The following is a 21,687-nucleotide window of genomic DNA, read 5'->3' as shown; positions in this document are numbered from 1 at the left end:
CAAAAGTTTACTAAGGGTTGGTAACAGGCTGATTGGTCTGCTATTTGAGCCAGCAAAGGGGGCTTTACTATTCTTAGGTAGCGGAATTACTTTTGCTTCCCTCCAAGCCTGAGGGCACACACTTTCTAGTAGATATGGCAAATAGGAGTGGCAATATCGTCTGATATTATCCTCAGTAATTTTCCATCCAAGTTGTCAGACCCCGGTGGCTTGTCATTGTTGATAGACAACAATAATTGTTTCACCTCTTCCACACTCACTTTACGGAAATCAAAATTACAATGCTTGTCTTTCATAATTTGGTCAGATATACTTGGATGTGTAGTGTCAGTGTTTGTTACTGGCATGTCATGCCTAAGTTTACTAATCTTGCCAATGAAAAAATCATTAAAATAGTTGGCAATATCAGTGGCTTTTGTGATGAATGAGCCATGTGATTCAATGAATGATGGAGCTGAGTTTGCCTTTTTGCCCAAAATGTCATTGACGGTGCTCCAAAGCTTTTTACTATCATTCTTTATATCATTCATCTTTGTTTCATAGTATAGTTTCTTCTTCTTTTTATTCAGTTTAGTCACATGATTTCTCAATTTGCAGTACGTTTGCCAATCGGTTGTGCTGCCAGACTTATTTGCCGTACCTTTTGCCTCATCCCTCTCAACCATACAATTGTTCAATTCCTCAGAAATCCAAGGGGATTTAACAGTTTTTACAGTCATTTTCTTAATGGGTGCATGCTTATTAGTAACTGGAATAAGCAATTTCATAAATATACAGTGAGTACATTTGTGTCTGTATAGACTAGTTGTAGGCCATACATTGATATTGAGAATCTCAGCAAATAAATTGAATGTAGGAGATGCGTTTTCCAAATGCCAACGATAGGTGGCGTTAGGAGTCTTTCGGGCCAGAGCAAGTACCCTTGCCAATTGCCATAGTTCACAAATGTTAATCATTCAAGTGGAGATAAAGTGGAAAATGCACAGATTTAGGATAAGGTCTTTGGTAATCTAGTTATGTGACGTGAGGACAATGCATGTGGATTATATTTTTGGATTTACTGTAGCGATGGTTTGTCTTGCTCCTCCCCTGTGATAGATTATAGTGTAACAAGATTATACAAACACAATGAGCAGACTGATTATACCAGGTGTGTCTCCTCCTAACAGCTCCTGCATACTGCATGGCGGTGTGTGTGTGTCTGACATGTCCACGCAAAGTATTGTTTACGTGTTTGTGTGTGTGTGTGTGTCCGTGTGTGTCCGTCATCTACATTATTAACAATCTGGGATTATCGGGGATGTTGTACATGCACTATAATAATGGTTTTAAAGTAGCAGAACAGAAGTGACAATAATCTCACACTGAATCACAGGAGGTTGGTGGTACCTTAATTGGGGAGGACAGGCTCATAAAAATAACAATTAGGTGGGTGCTTATATTTGTCCTATTTCACACATGTACAAGTATGTATTATACAAGTGTGAATTGGAAATTGTTTTTTTGCATGTCCCAACTCCCCCTGAGACACCCTTGTAGAGTAGGGTCACAGCAAAGGTCTGCCATTATCAATGGAGCAATTAGGGTTAAGTGCCTTGCTCAAGTGCACATCGGCAGATGTTTCACCTTGTCGGCTCGGATTCGAACTAGCGACTTTTAGGCTACCTGCCGCCCTCATAGTAATGGCTGGAATGGAATAAATGGAATATTTATCGAACTCATCAAACATAGTTTTTTATTTCTTTTTTCTTTTCTTTTTTGGGGTAGATCAGCTTTAATGTTGCAGATAGATTGTGGCTTCCATCAATGTAACTGTCGGCATCATTTCCAATCCCCCATATTGTTTCCATGTGTTTGATATCCTTCCATTCACTCCATTCCAGCAATTATTATGAGCCGTCCTCCGCTCAGCAGCTTCTTGTGCACTGAATGTATAGCAGGCCCTCGGACAGGCTATCCCAATCCGTGTTTTCTGATGATTGAGCCTATGGAGGTTTACAACACGAGACACACACCATATTTCTCTACAAGTGTGAGGGGGGAGGACACCAAACACTGGCGCCAGCCAACAAATCCTCCGCTCACACCCCCCTCTCTCACTGACCTCCAATTATGTCATGCGAAAAAGCTGTGTCCCATTGAAAGGCTCTCTTAATCAAACCCAATTAATTCCGCTCCTTTCCCTTATTATCCTCACTGAGGAACGCGTCCTCCCAATCAGCCTGTTAACTCCAGCCCGGCCCCTTTAGAGGCACCGGAATAGGGAACAAAATAATAGATTATGCAATTAATTAGTCGTTAGAGACTTAATTGTTGTTAATGAATACAATAAGTTTGTAAGTAGTAACAAGTGAGTGAGTGATTCATGGATTAAGCCATTTTTCTTTTTTGCGCTCTACTAATCTTGCCGGTCAGCCACCTTCGGGTTTCCCATCTTTATTTCATTGCAGTAGCTGTGACCTTTTAAATAAATGTTTTGTTTTGTGTTTACAGAGCATAAGAAAACTAGGGTTAAGGGAGAGGGGATCCACAACACACACAAAAACTTTGTTATACTGTACCTCTCTGTGTTAAAGGCCCAGTGTAGTCAAAAATGTGATTTTCCTGTGTTTTATATATATTTCCACACAATGAGGTTGGAATAATACTATGAAATTGTGAAAAGGATGATAATGCCCTTTTAGTGTAAGAGCTGTTTGAAAAGACTGAAATGTCAAGATGTTTTGGTGGAATGGAGTTTTGGCCTTCCATGGGGACATCACCAGGCATTAAATTAGTTAATAGACCAATATGAAAGAGAGTTCCAAACCTCTCTGCCAATAACAGCTAATTTTCAGTTTTCCCCTCCCCACTCGGATCACTCCCAGACAGCCCTAGCAAAATTCTTGCTTGAGAAATTGACCTTTGCTAAGAAGCATTTTTTGTTGTTGTTTACATTTTTTTTTTTTTTTTTCGCAGTAAGGTACTTAATTGTTACCCAAAAATGATTTGATATTGAGATAAAAATGGCTGCATTGGACCTTTAACATATGAGCCATGCTTTCTGGGAACACTTCATAACTGTATTATGTTATTACAATTAATCTCTAGCTGTCCTTTCATTGTATCTGCTATTGTACTACTGTTCCATTTCTTTGCTTATCCACTGACAAATGAAACCCCTTCCCTGATAAAGGGAGGTGGAAATTATAACACTGTGTACTCTAGCATGAGCAGACAGTGGGATGCTCAGGTCCAATCTTATTAGGAGCTGCCTGGGACTAGGGTCAAGGATTAATCTCAGGTTAGTGTGTCTTGATAGATGTAGGACTCTAAGCATTCGTGCCGTCTTTTTTATTCATTGTTCATTGCGAAGCATGTGGACAAGATGTTTGTTTTTTAAGCAATCCAGATGTATGTTTGAGGATTTCTTATGTACTGATTCAATGTAGAATTCACCATCAATATTACAGACTTGAGAAAACCATATCCTGGTCAAAAGACAGAATCATTTTGAGAGAAATGTTTGGATTTTCGATGTCAATATATAGGATACTAGACATTGATGACTACACTAGACTATTATCAAGAACCCATTAACTCATAAATGTTTTGTCGTCAACAATAAGAATAAAAACAATGTTTTTATGGGTTGCTGGGGGTCAATTAGAGAAGCATTCCCAACACCCGTGTGTGGACAACATAGCATGCTGACTATAAATCACAAACACACTGTAAATCCACTGTGTTGGCCCTGATTCTAAATGAGAACGGAATTGGAGGAGATGGTTGGATGTCGTACAGCGAGCCCAACAAAAGCTTCTATGTTGATCTGCTGCTCTTTTCCCATGCTTTTCTTTGTGCCACTCACTCCAGCGCAACGCATGCCTACCCCGGCCCCGGCCAAGATGTCCAGCAGTCAGTGTCTGCTCAGGCCCGGCCTGGCCCTGGCACTAATCCCTGAGCTGTCAGAGGACCCCGCTCTGAACTCATCCTGGCCTGCAGGAAAAGGCTCTAATTGGGGGATTTTCTACATCATTAACCCTGATGAGCAGCCATCCCACCCTCACTACTCCCACCCTCCTCTCTCTCTCTCTCTCTCTCTCTCACTTCCACACTTACATTTAGTCTCTGTCTCTCTCTCTCTCTCTATTGCTTACACTCCCTCTCTCTTCTTCCCCCCCCATCCCCTCATGATTAGGATGTCCATGTCCTCCCATTGCAAGAGAAAACTATGTTTTCTCATCCACACAGAGTGCTGTTTGTTTGGCTCAGGGAGAACACTGTTTAGATTGGATCTCCAAGAACAATATAACAGCACGTGTGCAGTGAGCTGTTCTTTACTGATGAGAGAAACTAGATTCTGAAGGTTAAAGTTTGATTGCTTAATTGTTTGTCGGCAAATGTGAGAGATCCTAACACTTTCTCCAACAAAGTTTAGTTTAGAATCAGTCATTGAATTACCTCCACAAAAAAACACCAGGTAGTTACAATTCAAAACGCACACAGATCCAAAAATAATCTTCAGAGCAAAATCATGGTTTTTGTTTTTACATTCCCCACACTGTTGTTTTCACTGTTCACGTTTTGGCCCCAGATGGCCCCCGGTGAGAGGTCCTCCCGAGCTTCCATCTGTCCGGTATTGTGGTTCACATGCTGGAGAGGCGAGCGCGGCAGGTACAGCCCACTGTGAACATGTGCTGCAGCGGCAGCACCCAGGGGCAATTAGCGAGCAGCGGGCCCTGTGCCCCCCCCCCCCCCCCCCCCGGGAGCCTGATTGATTGGAGCCTCATTTTCCTAACGGGCTGGCACCATGCCACCAGCCAGGGACCAGGGGAGAGGAGAGGAGGATCCGGGACGAAGAGAGGCTACTTATTCACTGTTTCAGATCCTATCTCTATCCTTCACAAAGTACAGTAGGCCTAATACTATACTTCAGTAGGCCTAATACTATACTTGAGAGACAGTCCTATAGCCAACCATTTTTATTCAGAGATGTACAGTAGATAGATATTCACAGTCGGTGGATTTATTGAGTAGATAGGATAAAGGAGACAGCAGACAACAATTCTATCAAACTATATTTGTTTATTTTCTACGTTTTCTAGAACATGGACATCAACATTTCAGACAAAATAAAAGTAAACAGTAACAGAACTAGAACATGTAACAAATAGGATGTCTATACGGGGAATTAAAAATGTCCTGTATATTTTCAGATATAAACCTAAAATAAACTTCCCAAGTTTCTAGTGCATTTTTTACATATTCTTTTTATATCTATACTTTGGCTTATTCTTGGTCCCAGTATCACATGATGAACAAACATTTCTAAACATATTGTTTAATGTTCAAACTAACCCTGTTTCTATGTTGGGTGTGAGGTCCTGAAAATACCTGACTAGAGTTAAGAGCTAAAGAGTATACACTGATAACATAAAAACTAGACAACTGCAAGTAAATGAGAAAAAAAAAGAACAGCCCATTTAATAGGGCATAATTAGCAAATCAACAATGTTGAGCATGAGAGGTGAGCATAGAATCCCATAACACACCACTAAAACAACTGAATATTATTTTGTGTTATTGACCAATGGGGATTTTACTGTATGACAAAGAGACAGCTTTATAACACTTTATAATACTTTGTAAACACCAGTCAAACAGTAAGTTGGATGAACTGACAATTCTGTGGCGACTTTTTAAAACTGTTCTACTCTGTTACTCTGGACTAATCATTTGTCCGGCAGCAGAGACAATTTGAGTTTCCATTCAAAACAAATGCTGCAACAATTCCACTTTTTTGTAAAGGAATTTATTTCCTCCATATTGTGATAGTCTACACACGATCACTGAATTAATAGTAATTCAATGTTACCCCTCACACATTGCAATAGGATAAATAATATTTAAAAGGATTGTCAAAATCAAAATGCTAAATTATTTTACATCAGAAATGATTAATCCTACGTAGCCCTTAATATGACATTTTATCGTTTAACAATGTGCAGTATACAGGGTGGTTGGAGATTGTCTTTTTTACCGTACACAAACCAGTTGATGAGGACCCAATCTCCCCAATGCCATATTAAATATGCATACAGTCATTATCAAAACATAATGCCACAATGGACCCGTACACCCCATGTAGTATCTCTTTGACATAGAATTCAAAAAACCCTTTCATGGCAAAATAGACAATTCATGCTCTTTTTTCATTCCCGGGGTCTCGCTACAGAGGCCTATTTAGTGCAGTCTGTGACCGTTTTCCCCCTCGAACTTTAGACAAAGAAGATGGCTTGGATCAATTGTGCCAAACAAAGAGGAAACTATGTAGGGTGACACATCAGACCGTTCTCCTTCTGCTGCTCTGCACGTACACACAGTGACGGAAGGCCAAGCTGCCAACATGTTTTCTTCTCCAACAGCCACTGAGGCAAAAAAAAGGTTACTTCACTGGCCTCTTTCGCTCTGTCCCCCTGTCCTATTCCCACCCCTACTGTGTGAGAGGGAGGTCTCCTGGCTTCCCTTCTCTCTGTAGGAGGCTTACGCCATAGATCACTCTTTTCGACTGACCCAAACATGTTTAGCAGCTCTCCAAAAAATTACTAAAATAGATATTGTTTCCTCAGATAATCAAGATGTCACACACTGAGGGTGCCATCAAATTCAGAGATTGGATTTTAATATGTAGCACTCCTCAAGAACAATTCTCAAGAAAGAAGAGCCTTACATTGTTTGACCTACCAGCACTATCGTGAAAGAAGGTGTTTATCAGTGTGTGTGCAGTCTATAGTGTGTATATCGACATGTGTGTATGCAGTCTGGAGTTAGTCTCAGGGCAACCATCAATCTTCATCAAGTCAAGGAAGACTAGGAGTAAATCGCTTTCATAGATGTTAATTGGGTGTTAAAAGGTGTCTTCTCAAATTAAATAGCATGACAGATGTTTTACGCATCCCCAGCTGAAAGCTCCCTCTCGCCTGAGCCAGGATATCTCAACCATGACCCCACAACCCACGGTGTGGACAGAGGCTCTTCACTATAACTGCAGTTAAGACAGTCATCCAAGGTGGCTGTGGTATCCTTTTTCTCCAGGTGTTGAAATAACCTGACCATCATAACTGGATGAATGATTCTGTGTTTCAGGGTCACAGACATAGTGATTCATACTGCCGGAACCTTCAACTACTATTATGGGAGACATGGCATGGCCATTCACAAATACTGAGAGAATTACTGGTTAATTGACCTGTAAAATTCATGATAAATTAGACAATTGGATTAATTAGGAAAATACACAAACCTTAATTTGCAGAGTTAAATGTGACCGTGTGTGAGCACTCTACAGAATGTATTTTATGAAAGGATTTGGAGGGGACATGCATTGGTGTAAACGTATTATTATATTTATGGCTAACAGCAAAGAACAAAAACATTAAAACTAGTCTTGCAAAAAGTTAAAGACTAATGAGTAACCAAATTAACACATGGACAGTCAGTGATCTGCATTACAAACTTAAAATACCCAATGCTCTTTGGGATTTTCTGTGTCAAGTGGCTCAGTGGCAGGATAAGTTGTGGTCTGAGCTATAGAGACATTGCATTGTGCCTTGTTACAACCAAGAATTATACCTCTTTAGCTAATGCCACAATTAGGTCTGGCCCAAAACCTGACTAGAGTGTACAGTGTTTGCATTTTTACAGAATTACTGAGAAGGAAGTATTTGTTGCCTTTTTTATGAAATCCAAACTTTGAGATGAGGATCAAAATGTAAAAGTAGCCATAAAGGGCAATTAGTGTCCAGTGGAATCCTTGTTCCAGTTGCTTCATTAAAGTTAATCTAAAAAAAAAAATGTCTTCCATCATAACCTAGTTAATTTGAGCAGTCGTTGCGGTCCTTTTGGAAAATGGATGTTTGTGTAGTTACATTTGCAAGGCCTTTCTTCACATTCTGTGTCATAGGATCCAGAATAAAAACCTTTCTGGATAGTGGCACATAAAATATGAATCAATTTCCAATCCTTCACATCATTAGTATGGAACTCAAAAAAGAGACCAAGAACCATTCTAGTGCTGACAAAGGGTAGAAATGTCACTGGTGTTGGAAATCTTAGATATATCATGAGTCATAACTGAGCATTTGTCGGTGCCATCACTGCAATCCTGTTGCATGAAAAAAGCCATTATCATGGCCCAAAACCCCAATCATGACTGGAAACACAGTTTCAATAGCCCTCCTCAGACCATCACATGGGCTGCCAGGTTTTGTCCATGGACTGGATGTGTTCCTTGGCTTTCATCCTCAGTGCTGCAATGCTGGAGCTCCTCTGGTCCACGTCCTCCATTGGGTACTTGTCGGTGAATGGACCGGAACACTGGTACGGGGGAGGTGCCATGGACTGCATCCCCTGGCCCATGGGTAGAGGGCTGTTGAGGAAGCTGTGGCTGGGGTAGCCACCCTGCAGGCCCTGGCCTGGGCCCATGAAGCCCGGGATGCTGTGAACTGGGGTGGCGCTGGACAGAGGGGAGGTCAGCCAGGGGTCCAGGGGGAGGGCGTTGCTCATGGGCCCCATGTTGCTGTGCATGGGCGGCCGGTTGAAGGAGAGCATGGGCGAGTCATGCAGCTTCATAGTGCTGGCATCCATCTTCTCCTGGCGCCTCCATTTGGCTCTGCGGTTCTGGAACCATACCTAGAGGAAGGCAGAGGGTTTGGATTTATGGTCCAGAGTATTTACAGCACAGATCATTCCAACTGGTGCCAAATGGGTTTAGAATAGTGCTTTATCAAGCTACCTATTTTGGTTTCTTTGTCTCCCCATAAATAAAGAATAATTGAATTGAATTGTTCCGAGACCTTCAGTGTTGTCCTTGTTTTGACCTGCTCTAAGACTTAGCCCCTTTGCGCTGCTGTCTTGCACCTTTTTTGGGCTGTCCCTTGAGAACCCGGGACCTGAGCCATTGTCAGCAAGGCTTGGACAGTGACACTTGTCTTAATTGAAAGTTTGGTACCTACTGGAGTCTCAGAGCACCTATGGGCATAATCTGCTGATGTGGAGCATGTTCAAGCCCTACAGTAAAACGTCATCCCTCAGCAGTTGAAGTCCATAACATCAATGTTTTGACTGTATCCGTCTCTATTCATATAAACCATCTAAATAAATAATCATCAACATATTGAGAGATGGTATTTCTTGAATGGTCAGTATTTTGGATTTCTACATTTTGTTGGATTGGAAAAATAAGCAATTTGCCAATTGTAATGCGTTCCATTCAATAGCCCCGGGGGCTTCGTGAACAACCGCTATTGTTGTATTTACAGCACAGAGTATTTTAACTGTATTCATCCAGACCTACTGTGTGATTTTGCCCTGCTTTAAGACTTTGCCCTTTTTTCTGCACTCTGCCCTGCTAAGACAACCTTCTTATGTCTGCCCTCAGACAACCAGAGACCTGAGCTAGTGTGTGCAGGACACAGCTTACTTTGTTACTTGTCTGTATTTATAGTGTAACGCATGCTGTGAGTGACCTTGAAGCTCCTGAGAATCTAGAAATCTGCCCAACAGTAAAGATGTCCTATCGTCACTCACCATTATCATCTAAAGATTCGGAGAAGGTATTTCTGACCCACTAAGGCTTTTCATTAGAAAACATAAGCCATTTAACCATTGTATTAATCTGCTGATGTAAAAAGGGCTTTATAAATACATTTGATTGATGATTGATATTCAGCTCCAATCAATTTACCTGGGGGCTGAATTCACATTGGATCAAGGTTGTACCTGATCAGAGGTGTTAGTATGTGAGTACACTCTTAGTCACAATGATTGGCTAGAAAGTCAGAGGAGTTGACTAGAGCACAGCACCAGTAAAAGTGGTGGTGGACAAACCTACCTGAACTCTGACTTCAGGCAGGTTAACCTTCATGGCCAGCTCCTCGCGGCTGTACACGTCGGGGTAGTGGGACTTCTCGAAGGCACGCTCCAGCTCATGCAGCTGGTATGTGGTGAATGTGGTGCGGTTGCGTCGGTGCTTCTTCTTGGGCTGCTCTTCCTCGTAGGGCTCCGGACTCTTCCCTCCGTTGCTATCCACACTCTTCCTCAGATCACTCATTTCCCCATCACACTTGTCAGAGTACAGACCTGAATCTGTAGAGCCCATAGCGAGAGAGAGAAGAGATTCACATTAGATTAATCCATTAACAAAGTTACTTTGACTCCTTTTGATTTAACCAAACAAGCTTCTTTGGCTTTCTTTGTAAAGGTAAGTTGTTTTTGAAGCTTTACGTAGTTAAGTATCATTAGCTTGTTAGACAACTGTTGGTTTTAGGCTCTCCTATCATCAATAGCCATATGTTATGTCTAATCAACATGTCTGTCTTAGCTAGACAGGGATCCTTCACAATTAATCACGTGAATTAAAGGCCAATGTGAATGAAAAATCATTTAAATGGAAAAGAGGAAAAAGAGCTGTTGAAGAGAAAAGCTGAAAACATGGAATATTCAAATGAGCTCCACAACCCCTTAATAACCTGACCAGTTTGTTCTGAAAACTTCCCAGGACCGCACACATTTGACACCTGCAACAATAGGCTACTGTAGGTCAATAAAGCTGAAGTTTATTGTCTTACTCTATGCATGCAAACTAAAGACATGTTGATTGTCCTTCTGCCTTGTAACGAAGCATACATGAACAGCACACACAGCGCTTACTTGCTAAGGCTTTCACTGCAGGTTTCCACTAATCCTCAGAGGGAAGCAGATGCAGCCTGTTAATTCCTTTGATAGCTTCCATGTATACTGAACTCTAATCTACGTAGGACCTTTATTTGTATCAGGAAAATACTGTAAACAGTACAAGGAAAGGGTAAAGCCATAAAACGCTGTCAACGTGGCTGTTGAATTAGCATTATCCAAAGGGTAATCAAATTAAATTGGGCACAAAGATGACCATCAGATCAGTTGCTCTGTCTACGCATCTGCCATCATAGCAGTTATCTGTGCACTAGTCCTGTACGGTATAATTCATTATTGGTAAACACATTATCTATTGGGACACTTCAAAATGATAGCTTTTATTGATTTTAATACTACTTCATAATGGTAACATTACTCTCTTGTCAATTCTGTAATTTGCCTCTCACATAAAAGTAATAGTGTGTCAGTTTGGGTTGGTATTGTGGGTGATATTCATTACCAGTTCCCATTGACCACATAACTTTATAGCACATGGAGGGATAGGAACTCTTTTGATGCTTCACTTTACAGCAGTGGTATTCAAACTTTTTCGCCAGAATTTCTGGGAACCCTATTTTTTTCCCAATAATTTCTTGAGACCTCACCCCAACCCCAATATAATGACACAATCTTAAAAATCTGTACATTTCGATTACATTTTCATCTTTTCTCAAATTGAAAAGAAACCAATGAATACGTTTACTCAATATGTTTTTTCTTCTAATTATCTTTCTCAAAAACGTTTGTATATTGTCCCGCACAATAATCTGTACTTTTTGTTTAAAACATGTATTTATTTTTGGCAACCAGGTCGCGACCCCAACTATGAATACCATTACTTTACAGTGCTTAGCAAAAATAATAATAATAATAATAATAATAATAATAATAATATGCCATTTAGCAGACGCTTTTATCCAAAGCGACTTACAGTCATAACTTGATGAAAGAAACTTTCTTGCACAATCACCAAACTAAATATGGCTAGCCCAGCCCAGTTCAAACCCATGATGAGTAGGAACTAACAAACCCAAACCTTGCTAAATGGATCTTCATATCAAACCAGTGCTTGATAGAATCAGGACAGAAAGCCATCAAAACCTTCAATTCCCAGACAGGGGCAGCTAGGAGGATTTTGGGGTCCATTGATCTATCTCTCATTAACAGCCTATGACAATGCCCATAGTGACACAATGGAGGGGTCAGGCTGGGTTCAGTGACCAGCTCCCTGCCTGTCAGCCTGTCGGAACCACCCGTCTAAAGACCTCGACATGTTTACAGTCCAGCAGAAAACCTCAATGTGGAGGGGACAAAGTAATGCGATGTAGTACAAAATGCCCATTCAGACGGAACAGGGATGACTAACAAGTTAGTTATGTGTTAAGGACATGTAAATCAGTGCTGAATACTAAGTGGAAACAAACAATAATGTAGCCATTGCTGTTCCACTGGTAGAACAGTGCTTATGATCATATTTTATAATAACCAACACTGTCATAAGACACTTCCAATTACTTTGTAATTTCATGAGTCATCAAATGCTGGTTTGTGCTACGTGTTTCAATAAACCTTTTGTTTTTATGACCCCATAGATAGACCCAGGATGTAAAAACTACCACAGATTAAAAAATATCCCATTTTATGCAGAGATGAAATGAAACTGCACCACTGTAAAATCTCATCTGTGTCCAAGAGAAGATTAGGGGAATTCCACAAGGGGATGGGATTTGGGACGAAACCCCCTCACCATCTTGTTTTATGATTTATCTCTCAATCTCAGCATGATTTCACAGTATTTACAAGGTACAGACACATGTCATCTACTGCCCCCCATAGAGATACAATGTAATGTTCTATTTATTTATGTGAGCTGTTGAGAAATGACCCGGACTCTCTGCAAGGCTACAACCAATGCAGCCATTGAGGTCATCGTCGCCTCAACGCATTGATGCAATGGAAATAATCAAGTCTTAATGACTTAAGTAAAGCCGCTAATCACTAAAAGACAAAGTGAAGTGTGCTAGTTCAAGCCTCATAGACAGAACCCTCGGACACAATTTGTGGTCCACTTAATTAAATGTTGGTATGAAAGTTTAGAATTATATGAGAAATACACCTCATCATGTATTTGTTTGATGTTTTCCCTTGCCATTGATTGTGTGTTTTAATCCAGCGCTTTATGTCTGTAATGTGTCTTTTGTGACAGTAAAATGTCCCCCTTGGTTATCAACACAGTACATTTCATGCAACCAATCTTCCGTCTCCTTGGCCTCATACTGCTCTAGCTGCTTCCTACATGCAGCATGTTCCTATCAGATGCAGGAAAGCTTGCAGTGAGAGGGCTCGCTTGATAACTTATGAACACCAGCAAAGCGCTAATCAATGTGTCTTAATGTGTTTTGGCCTCAAACGTATACTGTACATCTAAACAGTGTGCTGGCCCTAAATGCCCCAGAATCAGAACAGTGATTTACAGTATGTCCAGTGTAGTGTTGATCTCACACTTAAGAGACTCACCATGGTAGGACTGCTGCTCTGAGAGGTGCCCATAGGGATGTGATGGGTCCTGCTTCCCAGGGTCCCCCAGGTCATCCACGCCCACTTTGTGGGGCCCTGGGCCCCCAGATGGGCTGAGCAGGGGGTCCTGGTCTTTGCTGAAGCCCAGGATGACATCAATGCTGTGGACGCGGCCGCCCATTGCCGTCCCCCCTCCTTTCACCATCTCGTGGAAGTTACTGGGCGAGAGGCAGCTGTCGTCCACCATGCTCATGGTATCCAGTGATAAATGCATTTGAACGTTTGGACACTCTCTCTATCCTTTAGCAGGGAAAAGTAGACTTGGCTCTACTTTGTGAAGGAACAGGTCCAATGATGAGTTTTAAAGAGATGTCCTCCACAAGTTCTGTGCACCTGCAAAACAAAGTCAAAGTCATCACATGATCAGAAGCCAGTCTTGAGTCTTTGCCATTTAGTAGAGCCACATTAAAATTCTCAAACACTCTCATATACTACTAGTACTACCTACCACTACTATAACATTATTATAATATATCAATAATTGTATTAACATAATCTATTCAATATCAACAAAATATCAGCAAACATTTTTGGGGGGCTAAATCAGAGCAATAGTTAAAGAGTTTTATGGTATGTGTGTTGTCTATCAGAATATGGATCTGTCGCTGAGGTTTATCTTTTAATGAGCCATGATATAATTATTCAATTAATCAAAAGCGGATAATAAAAGACAGAGCCTCTTTATTCTATTGCATAAACTCATTACCAAGCATATTGAGTGCAATGAAATAAATTGATAGGCATGTGATAGATGTGATAGACTTTACTATATTATACAGTATTAACATAAAATAAAATAAAACCAATCTGTATTTGTATATATTATGGATCCCCGTTAGCTGCTGCCAAGGCAGCACCTACTCTTCCTGGGGTCCAGCAAAAAGTAAGGCAATACCATTTTTAAACATTAAAATAAATGTTACAACAGATTTCAAAATACAATAAGTGTGTGACCTCCGGCCACTACTCTACTACAACACACAATCCAGGTGTACGTGTGTGTATAGTGTGTATGTTATGTGTGTTTGTATGTGTGTGTTTGTACCTGTGTGTGTGACTCTTCACAGTCCTCGCTGTTCCATAAGGTGTATTTTTTATCTGTTATTTAAATCTGATTTTACTGCTTGCGTGAGTTACTTGATGTGGAATAGAGTTCCATGTAGCCATGACTCTATGTAGTACCGTGCGCCTCCCATAGTCTGTTCTGGACTTGGGGACTGTGAAGAGACCTCTGGTGGCATGTCTTGTGGGTGTCCGAGCTGTGTGCTAGTAGTTTAAACAGACAGCTTGGTGCATTCAACATGTCAATACTTCTTACAAAAACAAGTAGTGATGAGGTCAATCTCTCCTCCACTTTGAGCCATGAGAGATTGACATGCATATTATTAATGTTAGGTCTACGTGTACATTTAAGGGCCAGCCATGCTGCCCTGTTCTGGGCCAGTTGTAATTTTCCCAAATCCCTCTTTGTGGCACCTGACCACATGACTGGGCAGTAGTCCAGGTGCGACAAAACTAGGGCCTGTAGGACCTGCCTTGTTGATATTGTTGTTAATCAAAGGCCAGTTGATAAATTGCTTTCTGAAATATCTTATTTACATAGCTATAATTAACACGTTTATAATAAGACAGACAGGCCCACACCTTGAAGTTTAGGACAAAAGTTAAATTTGACAGAAAAAAAAGCTTTGGGGCAAAATCTTGGTATAACATGAACTTATAAAATATTAACCATAAAATTGTAATACATAGCTTTATACAGTAGAGGTAAGAAACCCTTTACTGAATAAATATACAATACTTAAATGGACCAAATGTGAAATGAACAAAATGTAATCTTGCTCTAAATATTAGACATTTGCATAGTTGTATTGTATTGTACTGTGTTGTATTGTATTGTATTCTATTGTATTCAATATAATATAGTTGAATGATATTCAAGAGCACATGTTTAAGCTCTAGGCATATCATTGTTGTATTAAAATATACAACGTACAATGCATAGTCCTTAAAATGTAGAATCTTTGTCTTTTATATTTCACTGATACTGTAAAATAATTATATACTTTGTAGAAAACAACAATGGTTTCCAATACTAACAACATTCTCACTTTCACTGTCCATCTCCTCAGATTTAAATATAGACACATTGTTAGACGAAGATTAATAAAACATTAACCTTTCTTTTATAGTTGCCTAAATGTCACAAAAAGGGAAAGAGTAATAGCGGTTTGAACCTACCTTTGAAGAAATTACGTGCTGAGCGCATGAAGTTGAACTGTCAATATTCCACCTGTTTCCTCCAACACTTCACTTCAACTACTGAGGTAGTTCACGCCCCTTGTCCGGCTGCTGCACACCAAAGCCGCACAAATCTCAATCTCTGTCTATTTTACCTTGCATCCTCTCTAGCCTTTCTTCAAAAACAATGTGCGTAATACGCTGAAAAACACAACAAAAAGTGTGTGCACAAAACAAGCTTGACAACTAATGTGGTTTTGTTGCAGGCTATAGTCTTTTCAAAGTGCAGAGAGAGAGAGTTGCCTAGTGCTGGTGCTGGTGAATGGAAATAAAATGAGCGGATTAAAGAGGTTATTAATTGGAATCCTTCCCCTTTAAGAATGATTGACAGTTGTTTTCTAGTCAAGTAATTGCACTAAATGTAGCTTACATTCACCCCACAGGAGGAGGTTGGGGCTAATGAAGCCATGACAAGACTTTCTTTCAGAAATCTATTGTTTTAAAGACAAAGGTCTGACTGAAAGTTTTCACTAATCCCCTCATTATTCCAGAGAAAGACTACATAAAAACTCTGGTAGGGACAATTTATACACAGAGCATGAGAATGAAGAGCAGCATGAACTCATGTTGACACATTTTATGTATTTATTGAAAAGCTTTTAATTTCGATTTGAAAAAGTAAATATTGATTTCAAATATTATAGATTTAAAAAAATGTTTTAATATTCAACTTAAATCAGAAGTGAATGTAAATATCCAGGTACAACTTATTTAAAATGTATTTTTGCAACCTGAAAAGTGACAGATAATATAATTAGCAATATTTATTTCACATCAGTTTATTTGTTTGCAATAGAAAAACAGAAAATCAAATGACAGTCATCAGCATGGACCTTTTACTTCTTGAGGCAATTAGCATAGCAAGTAGTAAATTAAGCAATGACCCATCACTAATGAGGGGAATTAAACATGAGGGAAAACTAATGCAATTAAATTCAATTAACGCTTACAATCAAAATACACAGCCAGGGGACACAGTGTTAATAAATATGCCTAACTTGGAGAGAGGTTAAAAACACTAAATGAAAATGTACCTCAATTAACAAATAGTCATGTAACAAATAATGTTTTCAAATAATACACTGGATGTATTACATTAATACACTGGATGTGGTCATACCGAACTTGTAAAACATCAAAATATACACATCTATAACACACCTATGTAATGAGACATAATTAACATAAGGTAACATGTTTACAAACTGTAGCTACAAAATGTATGATGGCTGGCGGACATAATCTGTCCAATAAAGAAAATAAACAATTAGTGACCAGATCAATTCAAGAGGAGTGATCTCAGGCCTGTTTAACAGCTCATTAAGGATTTAACCCAAATTGTGTCAATTGGCTTGGACTAATTGTTGCAAGTGTTCATTACATGATCATATCATGGTCAATCCACATATATTAAATCACTATGACACATAGATACAATGAATAGAATATCTTCACATAACGCTATTTTAATCAATTTTCTGTGGTTTATTTTAATAAAATGTGGAATCAAAGTGATAATGGATAAGCACTCAAAATTAAGATTAGCATATGACTAAAAAGGTTATAAAATACATTAAACAAAAACAATGACATTATTAACTGGAGTAAAATAATTAACATAGGTCCATCTATAACGTTTTGCCACATAAACATGTTCCTGTGTCTCTGGGGGTATTTGGGAGGAAGTTGATGCTTTAAGAGAGTATTTGCACCAGTTGGCCACTCTGAAGCCTTGGCTGGGCTTGGAGAGGTAAGTGTCACAGAGATCAACACTGCCTTTAATGAGACTAAGGACTTCCAGAGATTTCCTCTGATCTGTATGGAAGACCAGAGAGGACGTGAATAAAACAAATAATTCCCTTGTTTTGTCGATATCACAAAATAATTGTATTGTGGTCACGACATAACAAAAGTTGTTTTGTTGAGATCACAAGATCATTTTCTCATGATCACGACATAACATAAGTTATTTTATAGCGATCACAAGATAAACTCTATAAATAGGAGTGGAGGTATTGATGACAGATTGACAGTACGGCTGAGGCGGCAGAGCCCATGGTGGATCAGTGCATCTGTTTTTATTTTGATCATGGATTAACACAGGCAGAAATTGTATTATGTCTGTCAGTTATAGATGGCTTCCAGTGTTGGCTCCAATACAATCCAATTTTAAAGACATGTAAAAGTTTGGTTGCACTACAATTTTAATTGGATTGAATGTGGAATGTTCAGTGCAAGAAAAGTTAACATTGAGGTCTGTGGTTGTAGACTACCAATGAAAGTTTACCAGACTACCAATAATAGTTTATTTTAATCTCTTTAATAGTTTAAACAGGAAGGTTGGCCTGTCAATAGCAGCAAAAATAAAGTCACAAACAACAATTAAAAAGTAGATCAGGAAGGTGAACCTCCGTCCCTGTCTCAAATCTCTGGAAGACTGAAACAGGTTTCCCTCAAGAATTTCCCTGTATTTAGCACCATCCATCATTCCTTCAATTCTGACCAGTTTCCCAGTCCCTGCCGATGAAAAACATCCCCACAGCATGATGCTGCCACCACCATGCTTCACTGTGGGGCTGGTGTTCTTAGGGTGATGAGAGGTTTTGCGTTTGCACCAGACATAGCGTTATCCTTGATGGCCAAAAAGCTCCATTTTATCCCCATTGTACCTTCTTCCATATGTTTGGAGAGTCTCCCACATGCCTTTTGGCGAACACCAAACATGTTTGCTTATTTTTTTCTTTAAGCAATGGCGTTTTTCTGGCCACTCTTCTGTAAAGCCCAGCTCTGTGGAGTGTACGGCTTAAAGTGGTCCTATGGACAGATACTCCAATCTCCGCTGTGGAGCTTTGCAGCTCCTTCAGGGTTATCTTTGGTCTCTTTGTTGCCTCTCTGATTAATGCCCTCCTTGCCTGGTCCGTAAGTTTTGGTGGGAGACCCTCTCTTGGCAGGTTTGTTATGGTGCCATATTCTTTCAATTTTTTTATAATGGATTTAATGGTGCTCCGTGGGATGTTCAAAGTTTTGGATATTTTTTTATAACCCAACCCTGATCTGTACTTCTCCACAACTTTGTCCCTGACCTGTTTGGAGAGCTCCTTGGTCTTCATGGTGCCGCTTGCTTTATGGTGCCCCTTGCTTAGTGGTGTTGCAGACTCTGGGGCCTTTCAGAACAGGTGTATATATACTGAGATCATGTGACAGATGATGTGACACTTAGATTGCACACAGGTGGACTTTATTTAACTAATTATGTGACTTCTGAAGGTAATTGGTTGCACCAGATCTTATTTAGGGGCTTCATAGCAAAGGTGTGAATACATATGCAGGCACCACTTTTCCGTTATTTATTTTTTTAGAATTTTTTGAAACAAGTAATTTTTTTAATTTCTCTTCACCAATTTGGAATTTTCACCAGTATGTCCATTACATGAAATCCAAATAAAAATCCATTTAAATTACAGGTTGTAATGCAACAAAATAGGAAAAACGCCAAGGGGGATGAATACTTTTGCAAGGCACTGTAGTTGAAATTTGGTCCGTCCGCCCTGGCCTTGATTTCAACGTCCACAGATGTCGTTTTTTTATCTGGACCAGACTTGATTTAGCCCAAACATAGACGTCTATAATTGGTTCAGATTTGGTCCATTTCGGACTGGCCTTGATTTCAACGTCCACAGCCATCCAGACCAGACTTAATTTGGCCCAACATGGACGTCTATGATCGGTTCAGATTTGATCTGGTCCGGATCGGACCAAATCTGAACCAATCATAGACGTCTATGTTTCACATGTTTAGACAGCATGTACAGTACAGGATCGGACCGACCAAATTTGGTCTTGTTTTGGGGCGGAGCTCATTTGAATAATACCCAGTGTGCTTTGCAAGTGATCATTTTTTCACATTTACATTTTGGTCATTTAGCAGACACCCTTATCCAGAGCGATTTACAGGCAGTTCATTCAACTAAGGTAGATAAACAACCATATATCAAAGTCATAGCAACAACAAAAAAAACCTGTAACCGTTACTGAGAATGTTATTGTAGTTGAAGTCTTCTGTTGTTGTTTTTTCTGTTGTTCAGAAAACTTTAAACATGATCACTGCAAGTTCTAATGCTTTATAAGTGCATGTGACAGATGGTAGCAATAATAAATATTCCTTACTGCAATCTTGAGTTGGCACCATGTTCCTATTTTAATTGGAATCAAAACGTGTCAATGTGATATAATGCTTTCTTCATTGACATGAAGAGATAAGTGGGGTCTGAAATTATTGCCACCCTTGATAAAGATTAGCAATAATGACTGTATAAAATAAATAATTCAAATAATGAGCTATATTGTATGCTAATAAAAATTGGAAATTTGTATATTAATACAATTTCTCAGAGAAAGATAATTGTTTAACAAGTAATAATATTTTTTCCTCAAAAACGTAGGGGTCAAAATTATTGACGCCCCTAAATATTCTTATAAATAAACTAGTCAAAAATGTAGTATTTGTTCACATATTCCTAGCATGCAATGACTACATCAAGCTTGTGACTCTACAAACTTGTTGGATACATTTGTAGTTCAGTTTGGTTGTGTTTCAGATTATTTTGTGCCCAATACAAATGAATGGTAAGTAATGTATTGTGTCATTTTGGAGTAACTTTTATTGCAAATAAGAATAGAATATGACTCTCTAACTTTCTCACTCATCATTATTCACGATTCATTCAGGATTATCCGTAATCATGGTAGCATCCACATTAATGTAGAAGTGTTTAGAAACATATTCTATTCTTATTTGCAATAGAAGAGATAAGAAAGTAGTTGCAACATTATTATGCAACACCGGTGCAACAACAACAACAACAATGTTCAGTGCCCTGTTGAATATTAGCCAGCCCAGGGCACTTACAGTATAGACACACAAATCTAATGTATCTTTTGACCTTGAAGGACAAGCTTATCTGAGGATGAGATGACTAGAGAAACCAACAAGCCTCACCATGGTCCTGTTAATCTGAGGAGATGTGGCCATCAGAGACTGGGAGCTCACGCTTAATGTCTTAATGACATCAAGAAATTACCTATTACACAAAGCAGATTGACTAGACAGGTGTCCTATGTTACCTATCCAAATTGTAAATGTAAAGCATGGTTCTTCTAGGAACAGGCTTAGTATCCTCCAGAGACTTCTGCAGAACTACAGATGGTGAAAAGACTAGATGTTGGAAACTTGAGAATCACGTTGGAGGTCAAGATTTCACCTTCAACATGGGCTTTGTTACAGTACAAATCTGACCATCTTCTTCACAATGCACAGTAGCCATTTTGTTGGATGATCATTGTAGTGGGGTGTGTTTGCAGCTTGCAGGTATAGTCATGAGAATGTGTTGACCTGCTCTCTTTAACGAGACCTGCATTCTGCAGAACATGATCATGATGCAGGTTTCTGAGGGTTTTCAAAAACCTGAAGGTTGCAGGTTTGATCATAACTTGAGTATGTTTGTGTTTGATATATACCATGATGAAGACAGCTTGTCTTTCGAAATGTTGGTTATTAAATTATTGAGTGTGAGGCTCTCCTTTTCTTTTTCAGGTGTTTGATATATAACCAGCTAGCATCTGGAATGGCCCACCAGCAATATGTGTCACCTCTTTGCACCTGTGTTTACAGGTGAGAGTGGCCTTGCCCAGTGAAATGTGGCACTATTGTTCTTAGTGAAATGATACCTTCATTCCAGGAAGGAATCACCCTGTTGATGAGAAGTGTTTCAGGAAACCCCCAGCAGATTATGCTCATTAGGGCTGCTGAACGACACAGGGCAAGGCACCACATGTGTGGACAGGTATGGACATGCTGCAGACTGCAGGCATTATTTCCTGGCAACGTCCAGAGGGTTGAGGCCAAGAGGATGATATGGAAATCCCTGGATCACCTGATAAGCACCTTAACCTTAAGAAACATGGTGACAACGCTACTATGTGCCATCTTAATCATGTTAAACATATTGCTGAACATATTTATATTGTTCATGATCATATCCATATCATGATATGATAGGTAGATTACAGTTACAGATTTGACTTCTCAGTTTA

The 21,687-nt window shown here is 39.6% G+C and overlaps 1 protein-coding gene across 1 annotated transcript; it reads right to left on the bottom strand.

The window, feature by feature from the left end:
- Nucleotides 1-8,229: 8,229 nt before the first annotated feature.
- Nucleotides 8,230-13,507, bottom strand: LOC311130728 (retinal homeobox protein Rx1-like; the record flags this gene model as incomplete). Its single annotated transcript, XM_084163517.1, has 3 exons — nt 8,230-8,673; nt 9,875-10,128; nt 13,234-13,507. 3 exons carry the CDS (start codon nt 13,505-13,507, stop codon nt 8,230-8,232), a joined length of 972 nt encoding a protein of 323 aa, XP_084019643.1.
- Nucleotides 13,508-21,687: the final 8,180 nt, after the last annotated feature.

The sequence above is a fragment of the Coregonus lavaretus genome, assembly GCF_964263955.1.
Source record: "Coregonus lavaretus genome assembly, chromosome: 6".
Lineage (NCBI taxonomy): Eukaryota > Metazoa > Chordata > Actinopteri > Salmoniformes > Salmonidae > Coregonus > Coregonus lavaretus.
The sequence above is the reverse complement of the archived record's forward strand: the minus strand, read 5'-3'. Positions and strand labels throughout refer to the sequence as shown.